This window comes from Dermacentor andersoni, chromosome 5 (assembly GCF_023375885.2).
Source record: "Dermacentor andersoni chromosome 5, qqDerAnde1_hic_scaffold, whole genome shotgun sequence".
Classification (NCBI taxonomy): domain Eukaryota; kingdom Metazoa; phylum Arthropoda; class Arachnida; order Ixodida; family Ixodidae; genus Dermacentor; species Dermacentor andersoni.
In genome coordinates this window covers 156,570,725-156,586,544 of record NC_092818.1, presented here as the reverse complement: position 1 = coordinate 156,586,544, position 15,820 = coordinate 156,570,725, and the positions used below count along the sequence as shown (strand labels likewise).

The 15,820-nt window shown below is 46.9% G+C and overlaps 1 protein-coding gene across 1 annotated transcript in view; it reads left to right on the top strand.

The window, feature by feature from the left end:
* LOC126531445 (phospholipid-transporting ATPase ABCA3-like) overlaps positions 1-15,820 on the top strand; it is a 28,913-nt gene that overhangs the window by 9,896 nt on the left and 3,197 nt on the right. The window contains exons 7-12 of the mRNA XM_050178967.3: positions 1,682-2,249; positions 2,725-2,853; positions 3,989-4,328; positions 8,415-8,670; positions 10,951-11,303; positions 13,991-14,342. Of these exons, the coding sequence (XP_050034924.3) occupies positions 1,682-2,249; positions 2,725-2,853; positions 3,989-4,328; positions 8,415-8,670; positions 10,951-11,303; positions 13,991-14,342 (1,998 nt within the window). The remainder of the gene's footprint in view (positions 1-1,681; positions 2,250-2,724; positions 2,854-3,988; positions 4,329-8,414; positions 8,671-10,950; positions 11,304-13,990; positions 14,343-15,820) is intronic.

Below are 15,820 nucleotides of genomic sequence, written 5' to 3'. Positions count from 1 at the left end.
AGAAAGGAAGGGGAGGGTTATGGTTCTGATTTAAACTTATGTGGTCATGAGTACGTTCGTATTCGTCTTGAGCATTTAAAGAAATACTTGAGCGTAGCTATCAGCAAGATACTGCTTGTCTCTAATTTACTCCCAGCGGCGTTAGACCTGCTGCCACCGAAGGCTACACAGGTGATAAAACACATTTCCCTCTTGGAGGGTTCAACTAAAACCCCCTTGCGCAAACGCCGCCTATACAAAGCAACAAGGCAAGCACGCTATGACATATGAGGTCAACCAGGAAGAACAAGTTTCGTTACATTTCAATGGGCGAAGCCAGTGATACGTATTTTTATCTTTGACTTGTCTGAGATGGCTCGGTTGAGCCTTCAAGACTCGTTCCACACGTTGTCGTACTTAAAGATCGCTTTGAACGCATAAAGAAGTTTTGTAGTTGTTTTAAGTTGTTTTATAGTTGTGACACTGCGACTTGCCAGAAAAAATTCTCATGTAATTGAGTGTCTCAGGGCGTAGTCACAGAAGCGCTAAGCCCGACAACTCAGATCGTGCGGTAAGATTGTGCAGGTGATGAAAAGAACATGGGTACGTTCACACAGGCCTAACGTCTCCAGCTTATGCGTTTCGTTTCTTTACTAAAACGCAGTTTCTCTCTAGTGTCGAAATTTACACCGTTTTCGATTCTCAACCATGGTCCTCATTTCTGTTCAAAACAGTGAATGTTCATTGGTGCGGTGTCACCGTACGTTGTATCCGCGTGGGAACAGATGCGTTCCTGGATGCCAGCGGCAGTCCTGTCGCAAGGTGGATTGCATCTTTGCACCACATTTTGCGTGCGAGTACGTGTTTTCCACAACGCCCCGTCAACCAAGAATTCCCCAAATTTGGCGCTGTTTGACGGTCATAATTGACAAGTTACGGTGGCCCCTGTCTTCCACAAATGATCCAGAAGGTTCTGCGCTGCTTGCCACGCCACACATTTTTGTCCCTAAAGTTGGAACACTGGCTATGCCTACAGTTGATACATGTACAAACTCTTTAAATGACAAACTGGTTTGGTCCGATATAGCATAACCACAAACTTGTCCTGTATAAACGTATTTTGAGACTGTAACCTTGTAACGGTCTCGTCTAGCGCGGTATGGCCACAAACGGGTCCCAATTACGTGGATCCATTTGCAGCCGCTTGACTTGTTCCTTTCCGCCACCTGTCCCAGTTTGACGTCTAGTGCCTTGTAACTCATACCGCTTTCACGTGTACACATTATCTGCGCCCTTAAATTCGGAAGTTAGTGAATAGAAACAATGTTGGCAAGTTCTTTGCCAACTTCCCAAGTTTACTAAATAAAACTGTGTATTATGTACGTTGACATGGTCAAGTAATTAAAAACCATGGCACGCATAGCCGTGATTGTCACGATGATATGCAAGGACTTCCATGGCTATTTCGGCGATACGAAGCTCAGGACATAAGCAAGCAATGGTGCTCAATGTCTTTACGGCCAATTGTGCTTCAGAGGACCTACCACAGCGCTCACCATCCGAAGGGAAATATTGAATGTGTAGCTTTAGACAAAGTTTGCATCATTGATGGTATAAGTTTTGCCCCTGAGAAAAGCGATTCTCTGGCGATAGGTTAGTGGCCGTCCTAATGTCTGCCTTCCGCAAACGTTACCCTCTGAAGGTCGTGGACGTGACCAGCGTGAAAGGTCTCATGGCGGATTTCAAGAAATCGCCCGCTGCCTTACGCGACTACAAGGTGGGAGCAGAATTCCAGGCGGGCCCTGACACAGTGACAGCGGGCAAAGCCGTTGCGTGGTATAACGGCGACTCGTACCACACACAGTCAGCATCCCTGGCGGCCGTCGGCAGCGCGTTGCTCAGGAAGATCTCCGGCGATCCCGACGCCCAGATCAAGACCGTACTGCGGCCGCTCAAGATGCATAACGACACCATTGCGTCGCGCAGTGCGGACAACCTTCGCTATGCCGACGAGCTGTCCACGTTGCTGTCCTCGCGTGTGCTTCGTATGGTCCTGCTACCGGCCACGACCTCGGTGGTTGCGGCCAGCTTTGTCTTATTCCCGATTGAGGACCGCGTCACCAACTCAAAGACCATGCAGCTCATCTCGGGCGTGCACCCGTTCATCTACTGGCTTGGCAACTACATCTGGGACATGGTGGTGTCCCTGGTGGCGCTCCTCGTCCTTTTCGTTCCCGTGCTCATCTGCCACTCTGACTTCATGAGCATCGGTGAGCTTTGCGTTTTACTTAACTGTTCCACCGCAAGCATCTTTTTTCTGTACTGAAGCTGCCATGAGGACAAGATCCATCAAATACTGCGACTTTTCTTTTCTTTTTTCTTTCTGAGAAAAGTTTCTTTTCTTTGACTATGTCTCACTACTGGTTTCCTGTTAAGGTAAACGTTAACCCAACTTATTAGCGCCAGAAAATTGACAAATCGGCGAGTGATTTAAAGAACCAAGCACTATTTTACGTTCTTAAAGCTTTGCTAACCCCAATCTCCACCTTTGCCGCAGTGCAGCTAACCAAAACTGTACGAGTCGCGCTCCTTGCACCCATATTCTTCCTTTCATTGTTATTCATGCCCGAAAGTTCACCTAAATACGGCGCTTCCGCTTCGACCTCCACCTATAGTTCCGAGTAAAACAAAGGTAACTTGTGCGCTTTTGTTATCTAATCCCATGCAATTATTTCCATTTTCCAGCGATAAGTGTGATCATGGTGTTCCTAAGCTACGTCCACAGCATACTGGCTCTCACCTACTGGTTTTCGTTCGTCACTGACTCTCTTATCAGCGGCTTTCTCATCGTGAATGCCATCAACGCCCTCTCAGGTAAAGAAAATGACAGTCACGCTGTCATCCAGTTCTCGGAATGCGATCTGCTGTCCTTGCTTCCATGCACGCTATTGACGTTAGTCACTCCTCAGGGACGGCTAGGTACACCTGACTTCTCGCACTCACCCCTGTGAACTTTATGGCGCCAGAAGCAAAAGATAACCTAGCAAAAGCGTGCAACGTTCCAATATTAAGGCGAGAGCCTTAAATAGCTCAGGGGTCGAAAAATTTGTTGTCCGGAGTTATGGCACCGAATTCAAGCTTCAAGTTGGCTACAAGCTCCAAGATATGGTCGAGAGCCGAACCCACGAACCTTGATGGATGTCTAACCATGACTTTTGGTTTTAAGACGAAGTTATTTAAGTCAACCGAACCCATCACCCAACATGTAGCTATGGACGAACCGGCCATATCTCCTAGTAATAGGAAGTAATAAAGAATTCGAATGAAAATTCAAGTAATGACTGTTTCGCGAGCACGCAGACGTTCGCTTTCATGGTCTTTAGCATAAGCTAAAGGGACTGTCCACTTTTATTGAGCTTTTTGTACAGAATCATGAAACGCATGTTCGCAGTCCGCTTACCAATATTAAGGACACAGGGTATTGGGCCACAGTTGAACGCAAGCCGACATGTGGGCTACTTGTGCTGTGCTCAATTCCCTAAAAGTTTCCCATACAAGAAATCGAGTTTATTTGCGGTGCGGTAAACATCTTACAGGAAACTTGGCCTTGTATCTGTAATGTAAAACCATGTCAATAGACCTTCTTTGGACTTCTACCAATGAGTAATCTATAAACAATGAACTGCATGGGCAGTCTATACGCCTGCTACAGATTTCAAGGAGTTATCAAGACAGACCACAAAGATTGTAGGTAATACCCAATAGATGGACATCTGATAAAGTGACTAGATAACTTTTGCTGCTGGGAAAAAAGCGAGCTAGCGGTTCTTATTCTCTCCAAGAAATTCCAAAAATTGCTGTGGAGATAAGAGGCCCACTGCACGGCCTCACAGCCAGCTTTATGCAGACATGAAGTGTGCTTCTCAATTTTGTACAACAATTGGACCCGCCCAATATTATTCGGTGTAAAATTGCACCCCTCGCGACACTTTCCTCGTGGCCGGCGCAGGAACCGTGAGTACCATGGGCTACCAGTTAGTGATGATCTCGCAAGAACAGGGCTCCAGCAGCCTGATCTCACTGACTCAGCCCTGGGATCCACTGCTGATGGGCCTGTACCTGCTGCCTCCCTTCTCCTACACCTGGGCTATCACCAAGGTTACGCAGAAAGTGAGCGAGGATCGCTACTGCCAGGGCTCGACGCAGATGGTGCACGACATCTGCGCCTACCTCCACAATAGCCCCGATGAAGGCGCCGTGCTGCTGACGAACCTGCGCTACTGCTGCGCTTCCTTCTACGCCAGCAATGGCAGGACCGTCAACCACCTCAGCCCTTTTGCATTCCACAGGTGACGCATCATCGCCGGCACTCTGCTTTACATTGCTAACTGTTAGTGCGGAACAAACTTCAATAGCGGCGCCCCTACACGAGCATCCACAATCAAGTCATGCTCACGTTTGGGTTTGTGTGTCAACACTTTTCTCTGTTCGTCGCGCTCAGTTCTCGCCCCTTCTTTCCCTCAATACCTTAACTTAAGATGCAGCGGTGGCGTAGAGGTAGAGTATCCGCCTCGCGTGCAAGAGGACCTTGGTTCGAATCCCGGATTTAAAAAAAAAATCCACGTGTTGACATAATTGCACAAACAGGCCTGGAGTTCGGTTTGATCCCGGTGGCCAGAACCGGCAACGCATTCCCTCACCAGAGCAGGATTGGCCACCCTGGTGCAGTATTTGGCAACAACCTCCTATATGAATACAACAATCAAACCCCGGACCTCAGTCCCCAGTAGCTGCGAAGCAACTGACCACGGCAGCGGTCAGACCTGTGACGCAGCAGAGGGTGCTAAGAATCCCTGGATCCGGACAGGCCGCTATTGGAATCTGAACCTGGCAACGTTTAACGCTAGAACGTTATCTAGTGAGGCGAGTCTAGCAGTGCTATCGGAGGAATTAGAGGGCAGTAAATGGGATATAATAGGGCTCAGTGAAGGTAGAAGGACAAATGAAGCATATACAGTGCTAAAAAGCGGGCATGTCCTGTGCTACCGGGGTTTATCGGAGAGACGAGAACTAGGAGTCGGATTCCTCATTAATAAGAATATAGCTGGTAACATACAGGAATCCTATAGCATTAACGAGAGGGTGGCAGGTCGTTGTGAAACCTAATAAGAGGTACAAATCGAAGGTCGTACAGGACTACGCCCCTACATCCAGTCATGGTGACCAAGAAGTCGAAAGCTTCTATGAAGACGTGGAATCGGCGATGGGTACAGTCAAAACAAAATACACTATATTTAAGGGCGACTTCAATGCCAAGGTAGGCAAGAAGCAGGCTGGAGACAAGTCAGTGGGGGAATATAGTATAGGCACTAGGAATAGCAGGGGAGAGTTAGTAGACTTTGCAGAACAGAATAATATGCGGATAATGAATACCTTCTTCCGCAAGTGGGATAGCCGAAAGTGGATGTGGAGGAGCCCGAATGATGAGACGAGAAATGAAATAGACGTTATACTCTGCGCTAACCCTGGCATCATACAAGATGTGGACGTGCTCGGCAAGGTGCACTGCAGTGACCATAGGATGGTAAGAACTCTAAATAGCCTAGACTTGAGGAGGGAGCGGTAGAAACTGGTACATAAGAAGCCGATCAATGAGTTAGCGGTAAGAGGGAAAATAGAGGAATTCGGGATCAAGCTACAGAACAGGTATTCGGCCTTAACTCAGGAAGAGAACCTTAGTCTTGAAGATATGAACGACAATCTTATTTGCATCATTAAGGAGTGCGCCACAGAAATCGGTGATAACTCCGTTAGACAGGATACCAGTAAACAATCGCAGGAGACGAAAGATCTGATCAAAAAACGCCAATGTGTGAAAGCCTCTAACCTTACCGCTAGAATAGAACTGGCAGAACTTTCGAAGTTAATCAACAAGCGTAAGACAGCTGACATAAGGAAGTATAATATGGATAGAATTGAACATGCTCTCAGTCACGGAGCAAGCCTAAAAGCAGTGAAGAAGAAACTAGGAATTGGCAAGAATCAGATGTATGCGTTAAGAAACAAAGCCGGCAGTATCATTACTAATATGGATGAGATAGTTCATGTGGCTGAGGAGTTCTACAGAGATTTATACAGTACCAGTGGCACCCACGACGATAATGAAAGAGAGAATGGTCTAGAGGAACTTGAAATCCCACAAGTAACGCCGGAAGAAGTAAAGAAAGCCTTGGGAGCTATGCAAACGGGGAAGGCAGCTGGGGAGTATCAGGTAACAGCAGATTTGTTGAAGGATGGTGGGCAGATTGTTCTAGAAATAGTGGCCACCCTGTATACGCAATGCCTCGTGATCTCGATCGTACCGGAATCTTGGAAGAACGCTAACATAATCCTAATCCATAAGAAAGGGGACGCCAAAGACTTGAAAAATTATAGACCTATGAGCTTACTGTCCGTTTCCTACAAAGTATTTACTAAGGTAATTGCAATTAGAATCAGGAACACCTTAGACTTCTGTCAACCAAAGGACCAGGCAGGATTCCGTAAAGGCTACTCAACAATAGATCATATTCACACTATCAATCAGGTGATAGAGAAATGTGCGGAATATAACCAACCCTTATATCTAGCTCTCATTAATTACGAGAAAGCGTTTGATTCAGTTTAAACCTCAGCATTCATGGAAGCATTACGGAATCGGGGTGTAGATGAGCCGTATCATGTGTAAAAATACTGAAAAATATCTATAGCGCCTCCACAGCCACCGTAGTCCTCCATAAAGAAAGCAACAAAATCCCAATAAAGAAAGGCGTCAGGCAGGGAGATACGATCTCTCCAATGCTATCCACAGCGTTTTTACAGGACGTATTCAGACCTGGAATGGGAAAAATTGGGAATAATAGTTAATACAGAATACCTTAGTAACTTGCGATTCGCTGATGATATTGCCTCGCTTAGTAACTCAGGAGACCAATTGCAATGCATGCTCACTGACCTGGAGAGGCAAAGCAGAAGGGTGGGTCTAAAAATTAATCTGCAGAAAACTAAAGCAATGTTTAACAGTCTCGGAAGAGAACAGCAGTTTACGATAGGTAGTGAAGCACTGGAAGTGATAAGGGAATGCATTTACTTAGGGCAGGTAGTGACCGCTGATCCGGATCATGACACTAAAATAATCAGAAGAATAAGAATGGGCTGGGGTGCGTTTGGCAGGCCTTCTCAAATCATGAACAGCAGGTTGCCATTATCCCTCAAGATAAAAGTGTATAACAGCTGTGTCTTAGCAGTACTCACGTACGGGGCAGAAACCTGGAGGCTTACGAAAGGGGTTCTACTTAAATTGAGGACGACGCAACGAGCTATGGAAAGAAGAATGATGGGTGTAACGTTAAGGGATAAGAAAACAGCAGACTGGATAAGAAAGAGAACAAACGCGTGTTATTGACATCTTAGTTCAAATCAAGAAAAAGAAATGGGCATGGGCAGGACATGTAATGAGGAGGGAAGATAACCGATGGTCATTAAGGGTTACGGACTGGATTCCAAGGGAAGAGAAGCGTAGCAGGGAGCGGCAGAAATTTATGTGGGTGGATGAGATTAACAAGTTTGCAGGGACGACATGGCCACAATTAGTACATGACCGGGGTTGTTGTAGTAGTACGGGAGAGGCCTTTGCCCTGAAGTGGGCGTAACCAGGCTGATGATGATGCTGATGATGCTGATGCTGATGCTGATGATGATGATGATGATGACCTTAACTTAAGAAGATACAAGTATTTAGCAGAATAGAGCTATTTGCAGCCTCTGAAAAATCGGCTCAACGCCTGCCGGTGGCACTCGGTGGAGCTAATCAGACTGCTGTTTGAGTGTCATATACTCTCGGGTTCCAGCATCCAATATATATATATATATATATATATATATATATATATATATATATATATATATATATATATATATATATATATATATATATATACGAAAGTAATTTGTGCCGTTATGGAAAGAGGAGAAGAGGAAGATGATGTGACGCTGGCGTCGATCAGTGGTGTCGCTCTATCCTGTGTTACAGAGCTGCATTCTCCCTGTATATATGTCCCCTGTAAATATTCTTCCCCATAATATATATATGGAAAACTGTAATTATGGTTTTAATTATCTATATGCTACTTAGAATAGGCAATAAAATAGAAAAAGGGGAAAGCGGCCTTAAACTTAACGCCGAGTGTGATAGCAAACTTGCAAATCCTGAAGTTCACAAGCGCGGCATCCGGGATCGTTAAGAACGACGGCAATCTCGGTGCCCAAAGGGTTTTCTAGGAATATGTGTTTGCGGGAAGAAAATACGAAAATACGAATTAATGGCAAGCCTGCATGTACTCACTCGTGATAGGTCACCGTACGAGTAGGAAATAAAACCTCTCTTGAGAATGCAGGGACGCCGTCCTGGTAGAGCTCCTCGTCATGCTCGTGGAAGGCTTCGTCCTTCTTGTGTTGCTCGGCTTGTTGGAACACGGGATGCTGCGGCCCTGGTTCCGGTCGAGCGCACAGACGACGACAGCGACAGCTCAGCCATTGCGCGAGGGGGTGGTCCAAGAGAAAAGGATCGTAGAGAAGATTATCGCCGGCAACGACTTCTCGAAGCCGGCGCTCGTTGTGCTCGACATTCGCAAGAACGTCGGCAACCGGCAGGTACGTGCTTTGCAACATCATCCATCCTGCAGTTCCCACCTTCGCCAACGGGCGACACAGCATGCGTGATGGACAGAAACCAGCGGGTAGGGATTTCACTCCGACAGGATATAACATATAAACCTTTTTTGATGTTGATGCTCAATCTTCTTCGGAGCTTAGTATATTTTGTCTCTTCATGTTCACTTTCAGAATAGCCGTAGCTTACAAGCCACTGCATAACTTACTATAGTGCGCGGCCGCACCCGCCATGGTGCCAAAGTGGCTTTGACGTTGCGCTGCTAAGCCCCTGCGCAGGTTCAAATCCCGGTCACGGCAGCTACATATATATGGAGACAAAACACGCAAAAACAAAAAGAGAATCCGTGTGTCGTGGATTGGATGTACGTTAATAATAAACCGTGGGTGGTCAAAATCAATCCACCACCCCTATGACGGGCCTGATTACCATATCGTGGTTTTGCGACGTAAAACCCCATGCAGAATTTCATTCAGTGCGCGGCCACGATGAACTACGTCAGTCAATATTTTCGCTTGGAACTGTAGGGGCTGCTTACATGGCTTTATTGTGTGACGTACCATAAAGCTCAGTCAGTGCATTTATGTTAAATAGTGTTATGCCGCGTAGTGTTTCTTCTCGCTCAACTCTGACAATTTGACTTTTTCGAGCCTACGGGGGAACGGGCAAGGCTTCTTAGCCTTTTTGACGTCTCGGTGACCCGGTAAGGAGCCGCACGCTGGGAATCAATCTGGTGTATTCGGTTGGTCACTCTGAACCCCTCGTTCAGTCCTTGTAAATGTGTAAGCCACCCACAATGCGAGCAGGAGACGTGACTTCCCAACCGAATTCTTTAATTCGAAGATGTGTGCGCCTGTGATGCCGCAGCCACGGCCACCGTAAGCATTCAAACCTGACTTTGACGAGGGGCGGCACGCAGCTGGTACATGTCGGCGTGCAGGGAAAGCCCCTTGGAAAAAAGAAACTTGCTATAGCGCAAACGCGACCGTCGAAATAAAACTGCTCCCCTAACTGGGCGAGATGCAGCAGCAACAGCACACGCACACGTTTCGAGGTGGTTCAATGATACTGATACAATGATACACTATCGGGTATACAGTATGCAGTTGCGAGGTGATACAATGATAAGTAGCTGACAGCCCCACAGGAAAACGCCACGGCCGCCAAAATAATGCCAGTAAGAACCGTTGGCACGGCCCGGCTGGAAAATGTACGCGCGCCGCCCGCAAGCTCCAGTCCTCCCATGCCACCCGTTAGCCCTCCCTTTGGCCGGAGTGGCAAACTGGTCGCTCGGCGTGGCTGCACGTGTCACGTGGCCTTCTCTCAGCTAGATCTCGCCTATTCTCTCACTTCCCAAGTCAGATCGTTCTGGAGCACTCGGAGTAGAGGAGCATGGCGTTCTGAGAGAACCATACGAACCTGCTTGGGGAGCATTCGTAAGGTTCGTAGCAGCGCAACACAAGATACGGACAAAAGTAAGGTTAAAAATGACGACATTCGCAAAAATTCGATAATAGACATTCGTGTCGTCGTTTCTACCTTCCTTCGTTTTTTTTTTTTGGCCGTGTCTTGTGTTGCACTGTTACGAAGCTTACAGTGAACACTAATCAATTGGCCCAACTTTCCGTCTTGATGCTTGGGGAGCTGCGCATGCAATCAACCAAATACCATTAAAGTTCAAGATTCGCACTTTGTAGGGAAGAGAAATGTGTCCGTTTTATTTTTATTGCTCTTTTTAGGTCGTGATAATCTCGAAGAGGTGCAATGCAAGTTGGGATGTACATAAAAGCACATTCTTTGTAACCGAAGATATACGTCTGACTTGCACTCCATTTAGCTTTTTTACCGAACGTTTTCGAACTACTCTTTTTTTATTATTATTAAAAACCTTGTTTCCTCCGCAGCATTATTTTAAATGACCGGGTAGTAGGAGACGCAATCAAATCAGTAAGTGTGCAATAAAGCCGACAAGTTTGAATCTGGAGAAATAAAAAAAAAGACAGGCTCAAATATTTTTGCTCGCATCTCGTCTGCACTCGAAATGAAGCAAATGGAAGAAGCACCATAAAATAACGACGACTTAGCCGGAGTTTAAGACAATATAAAAAAAAAAGGAGATTTAGCTAATCGACAAAAGGACATGCGTGACAGGGTCCATTCACAGCTGAATCACGTTTCGGGGTCACTTATGTACAACAGAAAACCGATTGCTCCCAAAAACTTTCTGCCACGAAACCCCCTGGCCCGTTATAATGCGACAGGTGCTACGCGGGTTGACGTTCCACGTGGACCCCGGCGAGACGTTCGTGGTGCTCGGCCTGCGGGGCTGCGGCAAGACGACGCTGATGGACATCCTGTCCGGCGTCCAGTCGCCCACGTCCGGCAGCGCGCTGATCGGCGACACCCTACTCAGCAACACGGCCGCGTGGCAGCAGCGCATCGGCTACTGCCCGCACTACGACGGCGTGCTCGGTCGGCTGACGGTGCGCCAGACGCTGACGCTGTACGCCCGCGTGCGCGGCATGACGGGCGACGCCATCGAGAAGATGCTCGAGCACATGATCCTGCTGCTCAACCTCAGCGCCGTCGCCGACGACACCGTGGACTCGACGAGGTATATACCGCTCCCGTCAGATAACTGCTACGAGCGCCTGCGCTTTTCAGCGGCGGGCAAGTCACGATCGGCATTCTACCGGTACTAATATTGGGAGGGGGGGGGGGGGGGCAGAAAGTTGAAACAAGGAATTTGTAAATGTTAACGGCTGCACGATGAACGGCAGTGGAAAGAGAAATGATAAGTCTAACATTACGAGACAGCAAGACAGTGGTGTAGGTTCGAGAGGAAACGGGCGTAGCCGATATTCTATATTTGATACAAAGAGGAAGAATGGGTGCCAACAAAAGGGAAGGGCAGTCGAGGACGGCAGAAAACTAGGTGGTGGGATGAAGTTAGGAAATTTGCAGGCATAGGATGGGGTCAGTTGGCGTGAGAGAGGGGTAATTGTAAATCGCTTGGAGAGGCCTTTATCCTGCTGTGGAAATCAATGGACTGATTATTATTATTATTATTATTATTATTATTATTATTATTAGATAAGCTATTACGAGGACAGTTTGTCACTTTAAATATATTGAGATCGCCATTTCATGTCATTCAGCCTTCTCAGAATGTGTCCAGGGCTTTCCAGTCAAGAACGCTGTAGCCCGCCGCAGTAGCCTGTAATAGTAGATATGGCGTTACAGAGCCCCAGGTTGTCAACATGAATCTGGCGTCCCCCACTTCATCGTGTCTAATCAGATCGTGGTTTCTGCATGTAAAACCTTGAATTATTTTTAAATTAAGAACTCCATGGACGTGACTCGTGTTCCAGACCGGAATGTGTGCGCCAAAAAAGCGTTACAAAGAGCAAATGCCCAAACTTGTATTCCTCTGAGACAAAACGGCACTTTATCTTGTGTAATGTTTACTGATTCTAATAATTTAATAACAAATATGTGCCTTAAATACGTATTTTTCTTTAATGCCCTCAGTGTAAGGTGATTTTCTGTCAGAAGTGATATGCTACCTGTGGTGGGTTTATTCACCAGTTGCCTTCACTCAAACATATCATGTTCTCGTGACACCACCGGTAGAAAGGATGTTCCACGTCCACCGCCAAGGTCTGTGAGTGGTGGCACTGGCTAACACTGGCTAACACAAGGTTCTACAAGGAACCATAGATACCCAAGAAAGTGGACTGGGAAACGGCGCCGTGGTAGCTCAATTGGTAGAGCATCGCACGCGAAATGCGAAGTTGGTGGAGTAGCATGTATGGCTTTATTGACCGGTTGGCTTAAACCAAACAGGCCACGTTTTAATGTCACCTGCAGCAGAAAGGATGTTCCACGTCCGCCGCTAAGATCTTTGAGTGGTGGCGCTGGCTAACGCTCCCAGGGTTCTACAAGGAAACATAAATACCCAAGAATGTGGACGGGGAAGCGGCGCCACGGTAGCTCAATTGGTAGAGCATCGCACGCAAAATGCGAAGGTTGTGGGATCGTTCCCCACCTGCCGTAAGTTGTTTTTTTTCTTCCACTTTCATTTCCATTAATTTATCGTTTCTTTATTTCATTTATTAAGCAAAAGTAATTTTCCCTACGTTGTCCTTGGTGTCAGTGTTTGTGGGCTTCTTATGATATGACATAAAACTCGAGCCGCTCGGTTAACCCCCTTTCTTTGTGTTTAATATATGTTAAAATTAAATTGTGCGGTTTTACGTGCCAAAACCACTTTCTGATTATGAGGCACGCCGCAGTCGAGGACTCCGGAAATTTCGACCACCTGGGGTTCTTTACCGTGCACCTAAATCTAAATACAGGGGTATTCTCGCATTTCGCCCCCATCGAAATGCGGCCGCCATGGCCGGGATCCGATCCCGCGACCTCGTGCTCAGCAGCCCAACACCACAGCCATTGAGCAACCACGGCGGGTGTTTAATATATGTGACAGGGCGCTCGGCAATATAAGAAACGGATATGCATAAGAAGTGAGAAAACCCAACAGGCTAAAGAAAGCGTAACTATTCCGTAGACATATTTCACCATGGGTGCATATATATCCCTACACTAGAGAAACTACCTCACTGAATATATCAGTAGCAGCGTGACGCAGCTGTCAGATAATACATGCAATACCACCTCGTTGTCATCAACTCCCTGATTCATAGCTTTGCGTCGGTGCCATTTGGTACTCTTTATCGCTTATCCTGCATTCATTCGGACATTGTCGAAATTCAAGTTGTGTATATACGCGGAGATCGGTCAAGTTAATGACCGGAAATTAGGTGCTCTCCTTAGGTGCTGAATGCGACGAAGCACCTATAGGGAGCAGTACTTTATCCAATGGTTCACTTGACACTGAATGTAGGTTGCTCACTTATTTGCTTATGATGGAACTGCTATTTCAGCATAGAGTTTCGCGTAAATGCATTCTCTTACTTTGCATATTCTGTTTGTTTGTTTTTCAGAGTGGATTATTTTCCTTTCCGAATTCAGCTACATGAAGCCCGATATTTTCCCATCCTTAACGCAATTTTGCTTATCGTTACCTCACGTAAGCATATATGTCACTATAACGCGATAGGTGGGCTAGCTGGTGCATAATTTCGGAGCAAGCAGTGCTGAAAACGGGCAAAACAAGACAGCGCACTCTCTTGCGCACTGTCTTATGTGCTCTTGTTCTGTTTCGTTTTTACCGTTGTTCGCTTACAAAGGAGAAATGTCAACCAGTGCTTTCTTTCTCTGCTCTCCTTTGAACTACAGCGCAGTGACTCGCCGCAAACTTGCCGTGGCCATCTCCATCGTCGGCCTTCCTCCAGTAGTGCTCATGAACGACCCTGCCACGGGACTGGACACGATGTCTAAGCGAAAGATCTACCGCTGCATCCAGATCTTGCGGCAGCTGGTCAAATCAGCGATCATGATCGTTACCAAAAGTGTGTCGGACTGCGTGGTCATCTCGGACCGCATGGCGATCATGCTTAATGGCCAGTTCCAGTGCCTAGGCACCATCAGCGATCTCCAGAAGCGGTACTGCCGTGGGTCCATCATTCTCGTCAAACTAAAGCCACCAACGTTCCAGAACAGCGCAGCCATTAACGACATACACAAGCAGGTTAGTGCATTACTATCGGTTGCTCAACAAGCCTCGGCATTGGTATTATACTTGCCGCCCGCTGTTGTTTGAGGTCATTTTGGGGACTCCGCCCAGAGTAATCTGTTGGCGAAAGACAGCAACTCAGCTTATTTGAGATCACTTGCAGGAACTTAACGCAACGCTTTGTAACAGTGTTTGAGAAGAAACTTGCTTAATGATCCATACTAGTATAAATCCCGAAAGAAGCGGCAGTTTTGTCCGTACCGACGTATAGTCTCGCATCTTACTTTCTGGTGGCACCCCGCATCCGTTAGAATTATTTTCAAGCTGCAGTAGTGCGTATCCTACAAAGCCAGGATGACAACACCATTTGAAGTTATTCGCGTGATGAAGGACCTTGACAACAAATCTGTGACGTCATCAGTGGACAGCCCGGATGGAGCAGCCATGATAAGCAAAGTTTGTGTGAAGCGCCATTACAGCAGATTTAACACTGATAGAGGAAAGTCTGGCGCCCCAGTCGCTTAGTTATCGTAGGGGGTCGGACCACAAGCCAAAACAGATTACAAGGCCAATAAAGCATACATTAAGTCAACCATTTACTGCTTCATCAATCGCGCGTCGTATGCATGGGGATGAACAAGTGTCACAGTGCTTACGCATTGCTTAGACAACTCCAGTGTAGTTTCTGGATAAATTTTTGTTGTTTTCGGTTCAATCCTGTCACGTGCTAGACTGGCGATGGTTTTTACTGCCGTTAGTATTGTTCGTTCACAGCTGATTCATTCGGATAAGTCCGTCCACAGTTCTTAATTGCCATTCTCGCTTAGCCGCCATACAGGCTGGGCGCGCAAGCGCTAGGGCTAAAAATAAATACTGGGCTTTTTACGTGCCAGAACCACGATATGATTATGAGGCCCTTGCGATGGTGTACTCCGGATTAATTTTGATCCCCACCTGGGGTTTATTACCATACACATAATGCACTGGCGTTTTTGCATTTCGCCCCATCGATTACCTGCCAAAACCACTTTCTGATAATGAGGCACGCCGTAGTGGGGGACTCCGTAAATTTCGACCACCTGGGGTTCTTTAACGTGCACCTAAGTCTAAGTACACGGGTGTTTTCGCATTTCGCCCTCATCGAAATGGGGCCGCCGTGGCCGGGATTCGATCCCGCTACCCCGTGCTCAGCAGCCTAACACCATAGCCACTGAGCAACCACGGCGGGTCATCGAAATGCGGCCGCCATGGCAGGGGTTTGATCCTGCGACCTCTGTTTTAGCCTCGCAATGCCGTTTACCTGTTTACCTGGAGCAACCTTCGCTCTAAATTGTCATTCAAGGGGGCTGCCTCTGAAAGTTCGTAGGAAATTTCTCGATCAAGATCCGAACCCGCAAAGGAAGGTGTAATTTTACAGTGACGTTAGTACGACTTGAAATGCTCAAACAAATTATGAGCTAGTTTTTACATGTATTGCATGTTTTCACGTTGTG